The sequence below is a fragment of the Dendronephthya gigantea genome, unplaced genomic scaffold, assembly GCF_004324835.1.
Source record: "Dendronephthya gigantea isolate DGI-Jeju-01 unplaced genomic scaffold, DenGig_1.0 000020F, whole genome shotgun sequence".
Classification (NCBI taxonomy): domain Eukaryota; kingdom Metazoa; phylum Cnidaria; class Anthozoa; order Malacalcyonacea; family Nephtheidae; genus Dendronephthya; species Dendronephthya gigantea.
The window spans coordinates 367,856-389,309 of record NW_021163030.1 but is presented as its reverse complement, the minus strand read 5'-3'; the positions used below and the strand labels follow the sequence as shown (position 1 = coordinate 389,309).

Sequence of the window (21,454 nt, the reverse complement as noted above, 5' to 3'; positions counted from 1 at the left end):
GTGGTCAGCCGACACCATAGTGACTCGTTGTCAATTGTCATTGTCTTTAGTAGACATTCTTTTACAGGTTCAATATCTTGCCACTACTATCTTCAAGAACTATATTTCACTAAACTGACAGTTAAGGCAGTTATAACAAGAAATACACACACATTGTCGCATATAATATAAAATAAAATCACACATTTCATTTTCACAATTTATAACAGGATAATTTCTACAAAAACTAATGATTGTGTAATGATTGGGAATGTAGAAGATTAATCACACTGTTTACCATTTTAGATATTATTCATTCAATGTTTTCTACTCGTGTTTGGTTTGTAGACCTCATTTCATCCTCCAAAAATAGACTATACAAAGGTTCGCTTCTATTTATATATTCTGCAACTCAAGCAATTCAAGGCTCACACTATAAAATATCTGACTAAGATTTAATTTTTAGCTTTGCTGGATTGTGTCATAGCTTGAAGCAATATAATACAGAAGTTTATTTCATTTATTACATGGATTATTTCGTTTTCACATTGCTTTAAGTTCATCAAGCAAAGCATTAGCTTCGTCTTTGTCCTCCTTTTCCTTCTTATTTAAAGCTCCAGCAAGAAAATCAGCTCCCGGCATTTTAATAGCTCCAGGAGGAGGTTTTTTCACCGGCGAGTTATCCTCTTTCTCTTCCTCTTTGACATTTTTCATTGCTTCTTCTTTTAACATCTCTTGAACTGGAATATTTGTTCGCGTCCCTGAACGTTGCAACGAAGCAGGAGCTTGTCGTGCTAAAACATAAACAAGTTTAGTTGAGGTTAGCTAAATTAATCAGACACTCACAAATAATCGTGTGAGATATAGACATGGATAAAATGAATGAAAACGAAACAAACCAACGAAAAATCATGTGATGAATTGGAGAGTTATTTATGGTGTACAATATCAACATGCAAAGTAACAAGAATAAAGTTCAGTTCTCATATGTTGAAAAAGATAATCACTGGTTAAATTTTTGGTATTGGATTGATTTGAAGCGTGCCTTGTTTCTAATCTTACCTCGTCTCTCTTTCTTTTTTCTTGCAGGTCTTGAAGGATCTCTGAAAGCACTTCCCGTCTTCAAGGCTTCCATCAGCCCATCGAGAACACCTTCTTGATTCTCTGATGATATATCTACGATATTTTTACTTCTGTTAGCTTTCTCTGCCTCCATTCTCTTCTTCCTCTCTTTCTCCATTTCCTGTAAAATTATCAAACGTAAGAAAGCCTGTAACAACAAGGCTGCAAGATAACTTACAGCTTAGACTGCAAAGACTGTGAGTTAGCCTGCAAAGACTGACATCTAGTCCGCAAAATCTGACAGTAAGCCAGGGGAACTTAAAGCTATATATTGCAAAACCTAACAGCAAAGTTTGACAGCTAGCCTGCTAAGCCTGACAGAAAGCCTGAAAAGACTTACAGCTCGTTCTTTTGCCTTCCTCTCTTTCTCTTCTCGTTCTTTTCTTTTGACATTATCTTTCTTAGCATTTTCATATTGTTGTAAAAATGAACTTAAATCCCCAAAGAAATCTTCTAGTTGTGTTTTCTTTAGATCAAAGCAATAAAAATCTCCTAATTCTTTGAACATATTAGTCATATTGTTAAACATTTCTACCAACAATTCGCACTGATCTTTTGCTTGATTGTAAAATTCCGACATGACTTCTTTAAATTTATCTTCTGGGTCATTTGCTTCTCCCGAGTTCTCTAATTCCCGCTCTAATTTTGATAAATTTCCTTCCATTAACTTCGTGGCTTTCTGCAGGACATCCTGGGAGACTGGATAAAAACAATTATGTTGTTCCAGCACTTCGAGTACAACATGTAAGTTAAAACTTGAAATTGAGTTGAAATGAAAAAAGGAATATCTACAAATGGCTGAAGCAAAAACTTTCTAAAGAATCGAAATAACCTTCTTCTTTTGAAAATACCTCTTGCCGCTGCTTCGACGTGATTGATTTCTGTCTCAAAACCAGCAACATCTGGATAGTTAGATGATATCACTTCTTCCAAGAAATGCAAAAGAGTAAGTTTGCCATCAACTGACTTGGTCGAACTTAACTAAACCAGAATAATGTAAGAACTATTTCATAACGTCAAAACGTAAAACGTATACGGGTGTGCATCAGAATTAGAGCGATGGAGATTATGGATGGGATAGTCATTTTTAGGCCATGAAAACGGGCACTACAGTTTTTTAGGCCATGAAAAATTTTCCAGCCAACAAAGCAGCAATTTCTGCATCCTTATACCTTGGTTAAAAACGCCATTTCAAATCCAATCGTTTGTTCATTCTTTGAGCCAGCATTCATATAATTTCCCACCATCAAAACAACCTTAATTACATGATATATCGGTATTTAAATTGCAAAAAAATACGTTCACTCATAGGGAAAACAACAACGAAAACATTCTCATCATCGCTGGTTTGAAAATCACCTCTAAGAACTTGGAAAACTTTTGACTTGTCCTCACTTCCCGGCATGCGGCAGTAGCATTTACAATATTCTAGAACAAGACACACTAGTTTTAAATTTCAGGTTTGGGCAGGCTAAATAGATCATTAGTTTGCAAAATATTTGCGACCATTGTACACTGAAGTGAACATGATATGACGTTATATGGTTCAACTTACAGGTTTAATATCCTGAACATCTTCAGGAAATTTTTTCTTGACTAATAACAATTTCAACCGAGATTCCAGTTTTTTTACGCTGCTCATCTGAGAAAACAACAACAAGTTGATAAATTTTGGAACAGATTAAGTATTTTATCTTCCCGTCAGGAGGTTCAAGTCCAGTAGTAAAATATTAAAAATTGCAATCTTACAGTGCACGCAAACTGCTCAGCTTCACTTAGTTCATCGTACTTATCTTTCATACCACCCAGTTTCTTTAACTACAATAATTTAAAATATACTTTAAAATATTGAATAATTTTGGCTTCACATAAGTGATGAATGTAACACAAAATCCCCACTGACCTCAGCTGCACTAGGAAGATATCGCAGCAATGCTTCAATAGCACTCTCCTTCAGGTTCTCATCACAATTTAAGATCATCTTTCTGAAATTTTCGAAAGATGTTTTCTGCGAACCCAAAAATATGGCTGAAAAAAAAGCATAACTGCTCATTTATTGTATATGGCTTTTAGCAGGGACTAAAACGAAAACAACAATTATCTGACGACTAAGGAGCTGTTCACATGATCCTGCTTGGCAGAGATGAAACAAAGCGAGAAATATAATGATCCTGATTATAGCAAGTGCTGGTTTGGTTTCATTTCAATACCCCAGCTCCCCAAGTCATCTCACCCTCGCGTGAAGAGAAAATGTTTTTCAAACTTACATAAGTTTTGTGCACTTTTTGGATCGAGAACTTTTAAATCCCTGGTTTTCTTTTTGCTGCTTTTAGCTGGAGTGTTTCCAGCATCATCTTTATCCTTGGTTTTTGGTGTAAAAACTTTGGCAGCAAAAGTTTTTGATAAAGCTTCAAATACTTCATTTTTTTCAAACTTATCTTCTTTTGCTTTCGCCCAAAATGAATTTTCTTTTATATTCTGGTTTTTGATCTACATGGAAAAATATATTTACAAAAATCTGCAAATTGTCGTAAAAATCTGTAAAATCATCAATACCTTGGTCCAGTTAGCTCTTTTAGTTTGAATCTCAGGTTTATACTTCTTTTTCGGTTCAACTCCTGGTGGCAACTGAGGACCTCTGTTGAACATAGGCATACCTGGAGGTGGTGGAGGGCCAGCACCAGGGGGAGGTGGCGGTCCTCCACCAGGCGGTGGAGGAGGAGGAGGAACTCCACCAGGGGGAGGCGGAGGAGGAGGAACTCCACCAGGGAGCGGTGGTGGTGGTGGTACACCACCTGGAGGCGGCGGTGGGGGAGGAACTCCACCGGGAGGAGGTGGAGGAGCTGGTATTCCGCCAGGAGGAGGAGGTGGAGGAGGTACTCCACCAGGAGGCGGAGGTGGTGGTGGTACTCCACCAGGAGGTGGGGGAGGGGGAGGAACACCTCCAGGTGCTGGAGGTTGTGGTACTCCGGGTGCTAAACATAATGGAAAAAATGTTAAAGAATATGATAACGAACTACATTGTGTTTTCCATTTCGCGAATACGAGCAAAAACGAGCGTGATAGGAATGACTTCTTTATCATTTTTTAGTATTTTGTTTAAAATAACTCCTAAATTATAAAAAAATTGAGTAGTAAGGAAGCTATTTAATTGATTATATTAGTACCGTTATTAAAATCTGAAGATGGAATCAAGGTGTTAGTACATGATGGTATATTGTTTTCAGGCGGATTAACGGAAGGAACTGACATCAATTTAGCTTTCTGAATTGGCGGGCACTCCATATGTGCCACCGAGGTCATCATTACAAGTTCTTCATCTGATGAAATTGATGGTTTAACACTGAGTTTTGACCGGGATCTATCTAGAGATTGTGTGGAGTTGTGCGATGACTGTGAAGGGATTGAGGAGAGTGACGTAATGTCTAGGTCATAAAGCGAGGAAGAAGTAAAGGATTGGGGACGAGAACTCAAGTTTGAATGTGTTGCATCTTGAGATAAATTTTCAGTCGAAGATTGTCTCAGCATGCTTGAGAATGGTGACGATAATGTGTCTAAGAATTTCTTCATATTGACTGAAAAGTAGAGTTTAAGTATGGTTAAAGTTTAAAAATTAAAATATTTTAAGGCGATACATTTTATTTATGTTGTTTACTTGGTTAGAATGTCAACACCTATAATTTAGTTTTAGATGACTAACGCCTGTATTCAAAAAGCTCACTCACACTCAAACTCATTGAGTGGGAAATCTTAATCTTCTCATAACGTTTCAATGGCGGTATTTCCAGACGAATAGGGGCTTGATTTTCAGTGATTTACTTTATATCTTTCTATCTATTCAGAAAAAACTTTCTCATTGATCAGCATTAACAAAATATTTATGTCATACTCAATGAGTGTGAGTGTGAGTGAGCTTTTTGAATACAGGCGTAAATGTTTATTTTATTTCAACGGGTTTAGTTATCCTCATTTTTATTACATAAAATGCTTTAGTTCAATGGACTGAATATTTGGTTATGGAAGAAGAATATGGGCAGGCTCGTAGTCGTAGCGAGTTTCTACTGGATTGATATACCTGGACTAGGCTACTAGCGCTCTTTTTTTGAACAGTTATTTGCACAATTGAATGTCAAATATACACTACATGAGCTGTAGAAACATTTGCGTGATTTAACCTGAAAACAACTGATAATGCAATAAAAAACATACCACTAGATGCTGGAGCTGCAACTACCACTGGAGGTCTCTAAAATTTAAAGCAACGATGTTACAACGATAACTATTTACTGCGATATAATCAAAATCACCTCACTCACATACCGCTTTTAATTCTGCGTTTTCTTTTTCAAGACCAGCAACTTTCTTTTCCAGATTACTTGTGGCTAAATTAAATTTTGCCTCAGTTTCTTGACGTAGAGTTGTCTCCAACTCAAGCTGTAAAAACACTTACAAAATCAGCTGACAAATCTTACAATACCACGCAGTAATACTTAAAAACATTAGGCTTGTATTATTGATACGCGAGAAAACTGAACCTTAGTCTCGAGTGAAGTTGCTTTATCCATATATTCAATCAACTTTGCTTTATTCACCATGTTATCTGAGAAGAAATATGACATGATTTACTCTTTAATTGCGCGCTATTTCAAACCAGGAAATAAATCTATCAGAATTATTATTGTGAACAATATTTAAATGTGACTGACCTATTAGGCTTTCGACATCAATTTGAAATCTCTTCGTTGCAAAATCTGGATCGACGCCACTTTTATGAAGCACAATCTGACTAACACATTCTTCAATTAGATTAAAATATTGTGTCCTATATGAAACGATACGCATTTCAGATTCACCGCCAAATAGACATAATTATCAACATAAAATAAAAAATCAGCAAAATTATTTCCATTGCGTTGCTTATTTCAATTCTTTAGTTCACGATCAGAGCTGGCAAATGAAATAAACACCTTACCTCGCATAAACATCATCTCGGATGAGAAGTAAATGTTGTAAGATTGAGATGAAAGCATTCTCGGAAACACTGTCTTTTGTTATGCTGGTCAACATCTGAAATAATTCCGATGGCTCTCTAAAAACTTGTTAAGGCTGACAAAAACACATACCCTTGAATGCCAAGATCGCGATAAAAAACACCGAGTGAAATTGCGTGAACTACAGCAATAACGTGAAATTTTGATATAGTCAACTTTTGTGTCCACTTCGCAAAGCCAGGGTCGGATTCCCTGTGCGATGTCTGTCCTTCAAACGGCGTCAAAACGGTTTTAAAAACAATTACAGACAGCACGTATCTCATGTATACCTGGCATGTTCCACGCAAAGTTTATGTCTTGATCATGACAAATGTGTTTAAAAAAATATTCTGGTTGAACGTGAAAGGATACTCAAAATTGACTTGAATATCTGTCAATCTGTGAGACAGTTCAAGAAAGTCATCTTCTTTATGTTCCTCAAAAATGTCCAGTTGTACATTGAGCTCATCATTACCAACGTCACGAAGATCCTAGAAAAATATGTCATTGTTAACTACAGTCCATCAACGTCTTGGAAACTTTATTTCTAGATTCAATATTAACATAATTTATTATCCAGAAATAAACATTTAGAGCACAATATTGTACCTTTAGGACTTCGGTTAATCCACCACGTAAAAATTCATTTCTCAAATGAAGTCTGAAATCTAAATCATCTGGCTTGCTGACGAGAGCATTTATGAACTGAACACAAGCAACCTAAACAAGAGTAAAATTCAGTTAACGATTGAAAGTTTGAATTAAAAGAGAATTCAAAAAGTTTTTATGAAATTTTAAGAGGATGATGCAGGTCACGTGATAGATCATACGTGAATATAAAGTTTTCAATGTTTAAACCCCCAAAATGTCAGTTATTTAGCATAATTACATTAGTTTGACTGTTTCACGAGAATGGATTATCATGACGTTGAGAGTTTTATCATTGAATCACAACATTCAGTAAAATATACCTTAAGTTGAACACTATCACTGTCCTTCAGAGCGAACAAAACTTTAAAAAATCTTCCTCGCTTCTCGTTTTCTTCACTTTCACCATATATAGTCATTACTTGAAGTGCTTTGGAATGACTAGAGAAAATAATGATAAGAAAAATCGAAATTGACAGGACATCCATATTATTAATTGTTGAAGTGAAAGCTACAGAAATGTAAAGAAATGGATTATGGACACTTACTCAACTAAACAAAGAGCGGCCATAAGTTTAACAACATCAGTCATCATGCTCGGATCTTCAGGATACATTGACTTTGCAATTAACAGCAGACCATCTTCACTTTTCATCATCAAGTTCAAACCAAACTAAGAATGAGAAGACTCTTGCAATAATGCATTGTAATAAAATGGTATACACACTACTCTTGTGATTTCATTTAGGATGTCGGGGTGAGGTAATATTTCTTTACATATTACTAGGACGGACCATACCAAACAATTGTGTAGCATTATTTGGTTAAAAACTATTATGCACCAAAAGGACATACATTGTTATTCATAAAAGCTTTCAAGCACTTGATAATTTCATGCTGAATTTTATGATGAATTGGACCAGTTCTAAAGAAAAACAATAAGTGTGAAAAACTAACAATAACGAATAACCCAAGGATAAAATGGACAACATTTATTACTTATTTGCAAGTTGCAAGGTACCATCGCCGTACCTAGACACAATATAAATGAATAAACATATTCGTTCTAACTGTCTATTTCGCTTTTATTTCTTTTTTACGTATACGAGTTTTCAAAAAAATATGTAGAGCAGAAGAACTGATTATGTGAATATATGCAAAAATAACGTGACATACACTGTTAATCGTAGTTAACTTAGCTATACACGACTCTGACTGGCCAATTCTGTCCTTAAATACAGTTAAAAGTTAACTAGTCTTTTAGGAGTGGGAAACCTGAATATGGCAAGTGGGATCTCAAGTCAAACATGCACTTATCCTGGATAATCAGGGCAATTAACTTAACAGGCTTTAATTTTATCAAAACTTACTTTACTCTATGTTCTCTGAGGTGCTTTAACAACAAATTCATTCCCGTCTCTCCAAAAGCCTGGATCCATCTAAGAAATGATATATTGTGTTTAGTTTCTAATGATGTGAAAATGTGATCCAAAACAGACAGATATTCCTATTTAATATCTTCTCAAAACAATCTATTAACATTAATGCTGTTATAATTGATAGTTTTCAATAGTCACCTGTATTTATAAGTAATTATATTTGTATGCAGTGTTTGGGTAGAAACTGACAAACAATATTAATTTTATGACAGCTGGTATATATTCTTTTAAAACATGCCTTGGATAAAAAAAAGTTGTGGAATGCAGAAAACAATGAAAATAGATCATTTATAAAGCTTCATTTATGCCTAAAACATAATTTTCTTATGAGCACATTTCTAAGACTGACATCTACAATATGTAGAAATCTTAATACCCAAGAGGTCTTCCAGTTAGCGAGACACGTGTTGAACGCAAAGAACGAAGAAGATGTTCAGATGAGATATCAGTTCTTCGTAGTTCTTCTATATAATCTGTAGGTGTTTCCAGTCCTTGTGAGGGGACCTAGGGTGCAACATAAGAGTACAATTATAACATGCTAATAACAAAGTAATATGTTAACAATGTTAGTTTTTTCTGTAAGTAAGTAAACAGCTCTTACACTCTGTTTTGACATAAATTGAACCAACATATCCATTTTGATAGCTTTATCTCTGTTTCGTATTGGAATTCTCAAGTTCTCTGACAGATTCATCTCATCCTGTAAACAGTGGATAAAACCTTCGTGTACTATAATTTTGACAAAAAACGATTTTGACAATTCTACAGTAAGAAGTATTATATTTTTTTAAGAAAAGATAAGAAATACAGCATAGTCAATAACATGGGATCACTTGTCACTTGCTGAATTAGTTAAACAATCAAATTTAACCTCATTACCATAAACAGGTTATGATGCAGAAATATTTTATTGCCTTCTAACTTTCTAGCAATACTAGGGATATGTAAAAATGTTTTTAGGGTATTTTTCTGTTATTATCATATAATCTATCCTACAAAATTATGTTGTCTTTCCTTTCCATCAACAAGGCTAATCAAATATTAGCTAACAGGATGACATCAATATATTGGAATGTAATGTAATTTGCATCATGCTGTTTGAGGAACTTCCTTTATTATTGCCAAATGTTTCAAACAATCTATGTTTGAAACAACAATAGACAATACAAATCTATTCACACTTTCTGTACATTAGTACAGCAGCAATATCATGAACAATTTATATGCCAAATTTGGTTTATACATGTAAGACAATAACATTATTTTATAAAAAAACAAACAAAGATCTTAAAGAGGTATTGATGCAGCACGAGTGCAGGCAGTGAAATTTTTACAGCATATTTGAAAATGATATTGTACTTTTATTACAACTTTGGGAACAATACGTAATAAACACATAGTTGCTACTATTAAAAACTATGACACACCGCGGTAACAATATAGCCAGGGAATATACTAATACTGTTAATTGTATTGGGTTACGGAAACAAGAAACTTGAATTTACTATAGAAATATATCCAAGAATAGCGTGATATAAAACACATGTGGGGTAACTATCTTTCACTTTTAGGAATGTGCCTGTTATACGAGTTCGAACAAGTAAGTAAATTTAATAGTTTATGCACACAATCTCAACGGAAGGAAGAGACTAAAGAGTGTGTACGAAATATATATATGAAATATAAATATATACTACAAATACGAATATAAACATACCAACATCATTTCAAACTTTACATCAAATTGATCACCACCGAGTCCGAGTCCATTATCATCCTTGACTTCTTCATTTCCAGCAGGATCCTCTTCCTTAGACGATGCTAAACGAGGCTTGTAGTTGCTGCTCGATTTATCGGGTTTGGTTTTCCCTTTAGGTTTCTTCGTGGATTTCAGTCGATCCAGCTGTCAAAATACAATAACATTAGACACAGTTCAATTTATCATACCCAAGTTAAACACTTCCCCTAAAGTTTCATTTCATCTTCATAATCATTTGACTGAAATAAACAAGACTTACGAATCCTCCTCCACTGTGTTTGTCGCTCATGTTGTCGCTATCTGTAGTTGAGCAAAGTTATCGTAGCACTTTCATCATATAGCATGGAAATTCCAAAAATAATAACGCAAATGAACATTCATCAAGTTCATTTACTAAACGGAACAAAACAAATTCAATACATTCGTTACAATACTTAAGTTCTCCTGATGTATGGACTCCAGTCAGTCTATTTTCCAGCCTATAGCATTCGATCCGAATTCCAAACACAACCCTCGTAATTTGAGCCCGCAGCTGTCTTTGTATGGATACTTCCTGTTGTAACTATTGTTGTAACTTCAACTTTACGGAACAAAAATATGATAATTATCAGAATCTGTAAAGGCTTCCTGCCAGGTATGGCAGTCTGGGTATTGCATATTCAGCATGCTTGACAAATTTAGTTCGTGCGTTATTATCTTTGCCCCCCTCTTGTCTACGCCCGTATAAAAAGTACAGTGAAAATCCGCTTGAATAAACTGTTAAGACAATTGCTGGACCTAATTATGATCATGGTGTTACTTATATAATAGGAAGGAGGGTTTAAAATGACATCATAAACTGTCATCACATTGCGCAACTATACACTACACAATATCTCTTTTTATAATATTACACTGAATATACTTACCCCATAAATAAAGGAATGTCAATACGAATATCGCAAAACCCTCACTTAATAAATTGCTGTAGCATCGAATAACCGCTAAATTATAAATATCTCATTGGTGGAACAATAGACGCAGTCGGTTACCCAGAGTGACGTAATGCTGCCCAAGACACTCATGCAAGACCACACTTGCTGATTAAATGGCAAACGCTATGCAACCAAAAATTGAATGACGGTGATAATATATCATATGTTTTCAACTTAAACGAGGATTGTGTGAAGAAAAGAATAGTTGGGTGGGGCACTTTCTTTCAGCACGGAGTCAATCAATCAAAAGACTATTAACGAAATATAGGCAATCAACATTTTTTGTATTAAAAGATTTATTCCACATAAAATGTATAACTTAAAATTAAGATGCAAAACCAAATTAAACATATTCGAGACATTAATATTTGCTAAAATAATGCGTTATTTATTATCTACTTCGTAGAAGAGGGAAGAATGCAGATAACATAAATAATTAGTTTTTCATTCTTAAATCACGCCTTTTTTTGCATAATTCCCTGAACATCAGCAAGCTCAATCGTAGAGGTGGATGGGAGAAGAATGTCAACGAGATAATCTCATGTCGTTCATGGAAATGTTGCACACTTTGGTAAATATATTTCACATGAAAAAGTTGATCGCGCGACATCCTCCGAATCCTGGCTTGTTCGCCACAGCTCTGCATCATTTCTGACGGGGTAACATATATTTATATACATATAAAACAGTGGAACGACTACGAAATTTAAATCTCTGAGTAAGATTAGACTATCAGATATGCTTTAGCTACACAAACTAAAGGCCCATTCAGTTTCACTTGTGATTTTTGCTGCGATTTTATGTGCGAATTTCTTCTTTTGATAGATGTGAACGAGTAATTAGTTAAGAATGCTCTGATGTATAAGAACTCATATTTGAACATCAATAACTTAATCACTCGTTCACATCTCTCAAAAGAAGAAAATCGCACATAAAATCGCAACCAAAATTGCAAGTGTAAATTGGCCATAAGTAATCACACCTAATTAACAATTAGACAACGAGTCCGAGTTGTCTATGAGCGAATAGTCAACGAAGGGTTGTCTGGAACGAGTTGTCTAATTGTTTTAGTATACACCCTGTACGTAGATATATTAATTTCGAAAAAATAATCGATACACCGCAATTACACCGAAAAATAATTCAATTTTATACAGTCGCGCGAGCGAAATTTTCCCAACCGTGCATCATCACTAATAGACAATGGTTGAGTAGCCAATCAGAATGTAGGATTTGTAATAGACAATAGTTGGGTGTATACTAATATTAAATAGACGCGACCTAAACTAACGATGAATGTTATTTACTCCAAAATAATCATTTCGCCATCTGTAATTACAATATGCATCGTAAAAAGGCGAAACCAGACGCCTAATTAGGGCTGAGGAAAATATTCATATATTCATTTCTTGCTTTCATGATATCTTTTGAAATGTTCATGCGGTAAATAAACATTAGATATGAAAGTTCACCCACTCCCCAATTACGCCTCTAGTTACGCCGCTTAAAAAACGACATCTGAGTAGATCCAGCAACAGATGGTTTTCATTCCTTCTCTGCACATTCACTGCCCCTTTCCTGCATCTTCACACGTTTTACGAAATCCTTTAGTTTTCTGGAGGTCAATAGTTGTGTACTGAGTTCGAACCCTCTGTGGCACAGAAGGGACATCACGTGAACAAACCACAGAGATATCTTGGTAATGCCCTCTCAACTAATAAGACAATTTATAACTTACAATCAATTAATGAGACACAAACCTCATGCTCATACGCCCTTGCGATAATTCCTTTTCTCACGTAAAAGATTGCCTCGTTCTCTTTCTTTTACAGAGAATAGGAAATGCCAATCTCAAGATAAGAAACACTCAAAATTTTCACTTTCAAAACTTGTGCTAGACACGGCTATCTTATTAAATCGTCACTGGGACTTACGAGACTTGGTATGGCAAGAGGTATTCACGTAACCGAAAGATTGTACTGCATAATATATATAGACGGAGAGGGGAAAGAATATTCGTAATATTCGTAATAGTATTCAATGAATTTAACGGTTGTACAAAAAAATTAATCCATATTCCACGAAGCTACATGATTATGGAACAAGTGACTCTATTAAACTTACGGGTGGGGTTCTCTCTGGTTCTTTCTTTGTCGTCTGCGGCGAAGAAGGCGTGTCGCAATTCTGATAAACATTTGTGTCAGTTTTTAAAGACATGTATTCATACTCTACTTCTTCCTCCGGCAACGAAGCTTCCTTCTTACTATATCTTAATGATGATTCAGTTCTCTGAGGACTGTCCATATACAAGTACCCTTCACTTTCATAATCTGCAACCGAACTTTTACTTCGCTGAACATTCCCACCTCTTCGTGCTTGTTGATATGAACTGTCTTTAACTGTGGCGCTTCTCATCGGTATATTGACGTATTCACGTCCTTTGCCTGGTTTACAACTACGATTCACCAGCGGCGGTGTCGTGCCTGGTTTGCTTCTTCTGTCCACACTTGGGGCAGAGTTTCCTTGATAAAAACAAATTACATACGTAAATTATAGCTACATTGCAGCTTGAACTGTGAACGCAAGGAATGAAGGTTTGGGGAATGAAAATTTACCAATTTTGGTATGTGTTTATATAACAGACTAAATACTTTCAGAATTGGCAAATAAGGTTTGAAAATAGTTTTAACTCTTGAAACAAACGAAAGAAACTAAATTTTCATTGTCAACACTCTAGCTACAATCCTGGTCAAAATATTGACGACACTCAGTGTTAATTGACACTACAGTCAGTAGCCGCGGATTATATTTCAAAATTCTCCCCCTTTTCCCCACAAATCAATGTTGAGTGATGTGTCATAATTCATTCAGGCATTTAGCACGGACTCAACATTGATTAGGGGGCGAGGGGGAAAAGCGACACGGAAATGTTGATGTTTTGCGTAAAAAAACCACAAATCATTTAGAGTATATAGTCAACGGTTTTGGCCAGGATTGTAGCTCGTACACTAGCAGGAGACTCTCCAGGAGACAAAATATAGGAGACTCCCCAAAAAATTCTAAGCACCTATAATAGGTAACAACCTATCATCCTTTCCGAGCTCAAAGTTAAAAGTGTTGAACAAACCTATTTGAATCTACATTATATATATATTTACAACTATATGTGACGCTAAAGGCCCACACACAACGGACGCGATTTGCTAACGCGAGGCGAACTTTTCATTTTAAGAAGCAAATAGACTCAATTCTGAAAGAATATTGTGAGAGATATGGGTACCAGGCTAGTCAAAATGTACTATCATTCAGTAATTACCAAGAATATCACAGAATTGTCAAAATGAGCAAATTTTGAAAAATGAAAAATTCGTGATATTCTCGTCGCGTTGGCAAATCGCGTCCAGTGTGTGATTGATTCAGTGAAATCACACAAAGTTTTAACAGCTGATCCCGCTTGTGCCTGATGCTTACCTGGGGGTTGAGGAACGGGAGGAACATCGTAAATACCCCCCTCATCATCAAATCCTGTTCCAGAATCTCGCTGAGCTGGTGCCTTTGGTAACGGCTTCTTGTATGCATCTAAACCCTGATCCATTGGAGTTTGTAGGTTTACATAAGGCTTCAGTGTCTGAGGTTTCCCCACTCTACTTATCGGAGGAGCCTCCTCTTGATCATAGTCCTGGTGTAATGGTTTAGGTGGTGGTACAAAGTCATATTCAGAACGCGGTCCTATGTCATAACTAGGTTGTGGTGGTGGTACATAATCATATTCAGAACGCGGTACTATGTCATAATTAGGTTGTGGTGCTGGTACATGATCATAGATATCTTCAGGTGTCCCATTACTTGACGGTCGTACATTAGATCTGTTATGAATTTCTATGTTATTGTACACAGGCCTGGTCATGTCTGACATTGGGTGACGTGGTGGAGTATCGTAGTTTGAGTGTTGAGGTGGTATGTCATAAATATCTCCGCCATCTTCATTACCCGAACCACCCGACAAACGTTTTGGTACGTCATAGTTCGATTGAGGTGAATGGTGGCCAAAACCTCCTGAGGTGAGTGGGTAGCTTTGTTTCGTGGGTGGTGGTGGGACATCATATTCTGACTCATGCTCATTTCGGTAGATATCACTGTCTCGTCGATCACTTATACTGAGAGAACACCCCGAAGATGACGACCAATCTACTGGACATTTTTCAGAAGGGTGGTGAGGGGGAACATTATATAGATTATCAGCATCCTCGTTTGTTGTGTTTACAGGTACTGGCGGTGGAACATCATCATAATCTGGTATCTCAGGTTCCATGGGAGGAACAACTTTAACTCGACCAAAATCACTTGTATCATTTGAGTCACCAGTCCCACTTTCTGGAAGTAGTATCCCACTATCCCTAGATTCAGCTTTAATTTCCTTCTCTAGTTGAGCCCGATGACGTACGAGTGTTGTGGAATCTAAAAAAATCACAGAGAATTAGGCAACAACAGCCCTGGTGAGTTTGATATTAATAAGATGCAATAAATAACACGTCATTGCGATGATGGTTATATACGGTGTAAGAATGGAAAACCAGCGTGGTTATTCCAGGGGACAGCGTTATTTCGTAGAAATATAGCGCATTTTCATTGTTTAAGGGCATTATGCATTATATGTAAGGGCTTTTTTCATGTGCCGAACCTAATGTCAATGAGCTAACGTCTTTGTTTATATTATATTTGCATTCAATTCGGAAAAGTTCGAAGTTTGAAACGGTCTAAGTTAGCGTCTTTATACGTTCTACCGTACATATGGTGCATGGACGTATGACGTATTACGCAATAACCATATAAAGCAAGAATGTCTATCAAAATTTAGGCTCCGTTGACACGGGGCCGGACAAATTAGAAATTCAGGTGTTAACACGATCAAAACGAATGAAAATGTGACCGGTCTACGTGTTCACACGAGGAAACCGGACGAATTCGAGAACGATCCTAAATTCCTCCGGTCCCGTGCAAACGCAGCCTTATTAGTCTCTATTTGTAAAACAGGAAACAAATTTACCGTTATTATTGTTTTCCGTTGGTTTAAAATCACACAACTGGCAAATCGTATCAATCCAAGTCCTCATTTCATAAGGACTGTCTGCGGCGAGATAGTATGTCCTGCCATCTCTTTCGCCTCCTACTCTGATACTAAATATGTTTTCGAACTTCCTGTCCGATAAATTTGTATCAAGAAATTCACAACGACTTAAATCAATTATCTTTTTAGGGCGAGCATCTCCTCTTTCTTTGTAATACTCTAATGTTTTATCCTCCCATAGAACAAACCATCTTCTCATCCACTACAAAAAATAAACAAAATACTATTGTCATTGATGCAACCATGGCCAGGGAGCAGCGTCTTTAAACATTTCATGCATCATATGTGGTTGAACAATTGCCAGAAATCGACAAAAACTTCTCGACGTTTAGACCTAAGGCTAAAAAGGGCCTTCGTCACAGCAGAGTCATACTAACTCTCTTGACGAAAGCCCGAGAAGTGTTTTGTCTATTTCAGGCAGTTGTTATACAACATTGATGCGAAATACTATCAAGATATTTTCTCAATTGAACTGGGTTGGGTTAGTTATCATTCCAAAGGTGTGTTTATAATTAATTACAGAATATTGGCATCCTTGTTTATTATATTACAGGTCTCATCCGTTTGTTATAATAGGCGGACAATATTGCCATAACACTGGCACTGACACCGTTACAAACGTAGTCAGTGTAGAGTTTTTCGTGACATTATAAGCGCTGTACTGCAGTATTATACTAACTCTCCTGACGAAGGCCCTCAGGTCGAAACGTCGAGAAGTGTTTTGTCTATTTAGACAGTTGTTATACCACATTTGATGCTAAGTTGTTCGAAGACGCTGCCACACTGCTACTTGGTTATATTGGAACTTATCTGCAGTATTATAGTTTGAGGTATTCTGGACCTTGAGCCACAAAACGTTGTAGAAACGTAAACCATCAGCGAGTTATTTGATCAGCAAGTTAGTTAAATACAATTTCAAAGAAAGTGACAGGTTAAACCGTGAAAGAATCTAATGTGTTATACACACCTGTAGGAATTCACACATGCATAAAAGACAGGGCAAGCATATGACAGTTATTTCTCACTTAATATTGTAACACCTCAAATGATGGTAAATGTTTTAATTCTTGCCCCTCTGGTGCACCATGAAATGATGTAAATGTCACCTAGTATACTGGCAATGGCAATGTCCTAGAATATTCATGATGATTATGCCATTTACTTAGTAGCAATAGAGAAATAATTCTGTAATTGTGGCTACACAAATCTTTAACGTTGACACTCTCAATTTGAAAAGGAAGTGTGGTGGGATGTTTTTAAGATGTTTTAGCCAAATTGGCACTGATGAAGTAGGATAAAAACAAGATTGGAATACTAGAAAAATCACAAGGTTAACCAGAGCTTAACACACTAGAAGAAGGTTGGTTGTGTGTGAAGGTCAGTCAATCAGTTCCTATTTCAGAAATAGCCAATCAAGTCAATTAAGAATCAAGTAAATTCATATAGAACAATTTCCCTGCTAAACAACATAACATATAAAATAAAATATTACAATTATACAAGAATTATACAAGTGAGTGAGAATATACTCCATTTCTTCAGTCATAGCAACATATTGAACCAAAAAACTGTCATTTTTTATAAGCTAGAGAGTAGAGACATGTAAAATCAACAAATTTCTATTCAGTCTGGTTGATATGCACTCTGTACTACAGCATTGACCCAAAGATTCCATTTCCCTTTTATATGTCATTATGGATTGGTCCTGGAATTTTAAATCCCTCCAAACTATTTTGTTAGGAATTAAGTGTCTTTACAAACCAGCTGAAAATTAGACATAGAGATCACACTGTATTGCTTATCCTTACAACTACAATAAAGCAGTTGGTTGTGTTAAAAATTAACAACCTTGTGTTCCCCGGACTTAAATAGTGAAATTGATAAAAATACTATATGGAGGAGGGAGGATAAAGAAAGAAATGTTACAGGGTATTTCTACATTACTTTTGCTAAATTGTCATCAATATTACCAAATAAGCAACAAAAAAACTTGACATAGAAAAGTTTTATACTTGATCAGTTTAGTATTTGATTGCAATAATTTGATCGCAAATAATTTGCGGTTATCAACGCCACCTTGTGATATATTTTGCAATTTGATCGGGTTAATTTACATGTCATAATTAATATATGTCCAAGTTGTGTCAAATTTACCCGTATATATTGAGAAATATATCATGCTTCTTGTTTTTGTCCTACTCGTTAAGCTGTTCAAATTTTGACATTTGACAATGAAATATAAGCTATTAAATAAAAACCTATGTCAATGTTGTTGCAAAAATGAAAACTATTATATTGTATCTGTTTATGCAAAATCATAAATGTCATTCTATATATACATACACATATCACATGAAGCACTATATTAAACAATGATCTTTGATTCAGTTCTGAAAGCCATGACATTTCCTCAATTTAATGATAGAAGGGCAATCAAAATTACAAATGAAGATCATTTATAACAAAAATAAATCATGAACGCAATGTGGCAATATACGTATACACAATCACAGTTCCACAATCTACATACCCGCTTAAAGTTTCCAGTCACTCTGTTATCTGGTGGCGATTTAATCAAAAAACCAGTGTGAAGTGGTAACATAGTATCATGTGTGCCCATTTTTAGCTAATGGTAGAAAAGCTTTAAAACGATATAAACAGCGAACACAATAGTTTAATAACCTTCAAATAGAAAGAAGGAAGTAAGGTAGGTCAAATTTTCACCGGATGCGAAATCAGAAATCACGCCTAACCCAATAGGAGCAATACCGAAGCACGGCTGTGATTGGTTGAAAATTTGGCATATGAGCTTCCCACGCAGTGACTATTCAGCTAAAACATAGCTCAAACGACGCTACAACGCGCGTCTTCATGGTTCATGATTTGCTGGTGTTCACGTACAGCTCAGTCATCTGAGTCCTAATGACTTCCTGAAGGGCTATCTTTAAAACAGGGAACGGGGAATAGGGGAATGGAACGGGGAATGGAAGGGAATGGAATGGCTTCGGGGAATGAGCCGGGGAATGAGCCGGGGAATGGAATGGCTTCGGGGAATGGCCGGGGAATGGAATGGCTTCGGGGAATGTGCAGCTTGTGCGTCAGTGCGAGTTTGTTTGGCCCATTTGGCGTGATTAAAACCTGTAAACGCTTCCATGTCACGAATCATGAGACAGCTACTCACAGTTTGAATTCCTTGAGGTAAAAGACAAAGCGATTACAAGCTCATAGTATAAATGCGATGTTTGCATTGTCATTGTGATGTACATTGATGTACATTAGATAGATAGAATTTGGGTAGGTGGTTCAATGTAAATCTCCAAAATCTGAAGGCAATTAGTATAATATACTGTAATAGTATTTTTTGCAGAAATCTTTAGTTCTTAATATGCCTTATAAAGCTCAATGTGTGTGATTAAAAGGTGAATAAAGATACTGACACAGTGTCACTTGTTTGTTTTTATTTCAGGCTATGTGAACAAGACCTCTGGACAGTTTTGTTTAAGCAGAAATAATGGTTGTGGTGGAAATGTGGTGAATGCATTCTTGACAAGTTAATGGGTTTGCTTCCAAGAATACACTGAAACTTGGAGCAACAATGACTTTGAATATAATTATGTAATTAATATATTATTTATTAATCTTAATTTATATGACTTTTACCTCACATAATTCAAATAATGTTCAGATAAAGAGGTAAATATTTCACTGTTAATGGTGTAATAAATATTTTATATGTTGATTATATTCATAATGAATTATTTGTCCTGCTCCATACTTTGGCAATTCTGTTTAGGAAATCCCACCATAGTAGATCTTTTTTGAAATAGTTACAGTCAAGTTGTTGTCTAGTTTAGTACAAAATAAACAAGTGCTACAATTAAACAAGAGAAAATAATAAAAATTAATTACATAAGCAAGCACATTTTCTATTTTAAAAAGGTCTATGAATTGAGATGACATGTACTAACAATTTTGTGCATTAATTAAAGACAATTGTATTATTACTGTGGGTTCTTTAATATTGTCCAATACTCCCAGTGACATCCCACTGAAATTCCTGCAGGTGTCTCAATCCATCAAACCAGTTTATCTTTTATTTCTTATATTTAAGTCAGAATCAATGTATTCAATATCAATGTTATCTTTTTGGAGACCCCCCAAGAAGAAATCCAGAAATTTTTCAACACCCCCCTTCTCATTTTGTACCATAATCATCCTGCCAAGGAGGGGGGTTGGCTTCAAGAACATGGTTCTCAATTCTGATGAAGAGAAAAAATTGCTTTTCTCCTTTAACAGACTTGTCAAAATAATGTTGTAGAACTTAGATATTATTTTTACATATTGATATTGAATACATTGATTCTGACTTAAATATAAGAAATAAAAGATAAACTGGTTTGATGGATTGAGACACCTGCAGGAATTTCAGTGGGATGTCACTGGGAGTATTGGACAATATTAAAGAACCCACAGTAATAATACAATTGTCTTTAATTAATGCACAAAATTGTTAGTACATGTCATCTCAATTCATAGACCTTTTTAAAATAGAAAATGTGCTTGCTTATGTAATTAATTTTTATTATTTTCTCTTGTTTAATTGTAGCACTTGTATTATTTTGTACTAAAACTAGACAACAACTCGACTGTAACTATTTCAAAAAAGATCTACTATGGTGGGATTTCCTAAACAGAATTGCCAAAGTATGGAGCAGGACAAATAATTCATTATGAATATAATCAACATATAAAATATTTATTACACCATTAACAGTGAAATATTTACCTCTTTATCTGAACATTATTTGAATTATGTGAGGTAAAAAGTCATATAAATTAAGATTAATAATAATATATTAATTACATAATTCAAAAGTCATTGTTGCTCCAAGTTTCAGTGTATTCTTGGAAGCAAACCCATTAACTTGTCAAGAATGCATTCACCACATTTCCACCACAACCATTATTTCTGCTTAAACAAAACTGTCCAGAGGTCTTGTTCACATAGCCTGAAATAAAAAACAAACAAGTGACACTGTGTCAGTATCTTTATTCACCTTTTAATCACACACATTGAGCTTTATAAGGCATATTAAGAACTAAAAAGATTTCTGCAAAAAATACTATTACAGTATTATACTAATTGCCTTCAGATTTTGGAGGATTTACATTGAACCACCTACCCAAATTCTATCTATATAATGTACATCAATGTACATCACAATGACAATGCAAACATCGCATTTATACTATGAGCTTGTAATCGCTTTGTCTTTTACCTCAAGGAATTCAAACTGTGAGTAGCTGTCTCATGATTTGTGACATGGAAGCGTTTACAGGTTTTAATCACGCCAAATGGGCCAAACAAACTCGCA

At 35.5% G+C, this 21,454-nt stretch overlaps 2 protein-coding genes across 2 annotated transcripts; both read right to left on the bottom strand.

Moving 5' to 3' along the window:
* Positions 1-163: 163 nt before the first annotated feature.
* On the bottom strand, positions 164-10,477 carry LOC114521431 (protein diaphanous homolog 1-like). Its single transcript, XM_028541885.1, has 26 exons — positions 10,237-10,477; positions 9,936-10,121; positions 8,820-8,918; positions 8,595-8,722; positions 8,150-8,218; positions 7,635-7,704; positions 7,328-7,452; positions 7,103-7,220; positions 6,741-6,851; positions 6,504-6,622; positions 6,074-6,190; positions 5,808-5,923; positions 5,637-5,701; positions 5,422-5,535; positions 5,311-5,347; positions 3,658-4,076; positions 3,369-3,591; positions 3,005-3,129; positions 2,851-2,919; positions 2,657-2,743; positions 2,461-2,529; positions 2,274-2,357; positions 1,953-2,082; positions 1,442-1,800; positions 1,042-1,222; positions 164-773 (listed from the first exon to the last, which is right to left on the bottom strand). The coding sequence occupies exons 1-26, from the start codon at positions 10,264-10,266 to the stop codon at positions 523-525; spliced, it is 3,501 nt and encodes a 1,166-aa protein (XP_028397686.1). The 5' UTR covers positions 10,267-10,477; the 3' UTR covers positions 164-522.
* A 1,556-nt stretch (positions 10,478-12,033) lies between these two features.
* On the bottom strand, positions 12,034-18,991 carry LOC114521489 (GRB2-associated-binding protein 1-like). The gene is made up of 5 exons (XM_028541957.1): positions 18,610-18,991; positions 15,999-16,281; positions 14,423-15,409; positions 13,076-13,473; positions 12,034-12,665 (listed from the first exon to the last, which is right to left on the bottom strand). Exons 1-5 carry the CDS (start codon positions 18,697-18,699, stop codon positions 12,516-12,518), a joined length of 1,908 nt encoding a protein of 635 aa, XP_028397758.1. The 5' UTR covers positions 18,700-18,991; the 3' UTR covers positions 12,034-12,515.
* Positions 18,992-21,454: the final 2,463 nt, after the last annotated feature.

Excerpts from the sequence above, each read along its gene's own strand:
- LOC114521431 (XM_028541885.1), bottom strand. The coding sequence starts at position 10,266 with ATGAGCGACAAACACAGTGGAGGAGGATTC. Across the intron at positions 8,219-8,594 it reads CTAACTGGAAGACCTCTTGG|ATGGATCCAGGCTTTTGGAG; the intron begins GTATTAAGATTT and ends ATCATTTCTTAG. Across the intron at positions 774-1,041 it reads AAAAAAGAAAGAGAGACGAG|CACGACAAGCTCCTGCTTCG; the intron begins GTAAGATTAGAA and ends TTTATGTTTTAG.
- LOC114521489 (XM_028541957.1), bottom strand. The coding sequence starts at position 18,699 with ATGGGCACACATGATACTATGTTACCACTTCACACTGGTTTTTTGATT. Across the intron at positions 15,410-15,998 it reads AACGGAAAACAATAATAACG|ATTCCACAACACTCGTACGT; the intron begins GTAAATTTGTTT and ends TGATTTTTTTAG. Across the intron at positions 12,666-13,075 it reads AACCAGAGAGAACCCCACCC|TTGAGAGGGCATTACCAAGA; the intron begins GTAAGTTTAATA and ends TTGTCTTATTAG.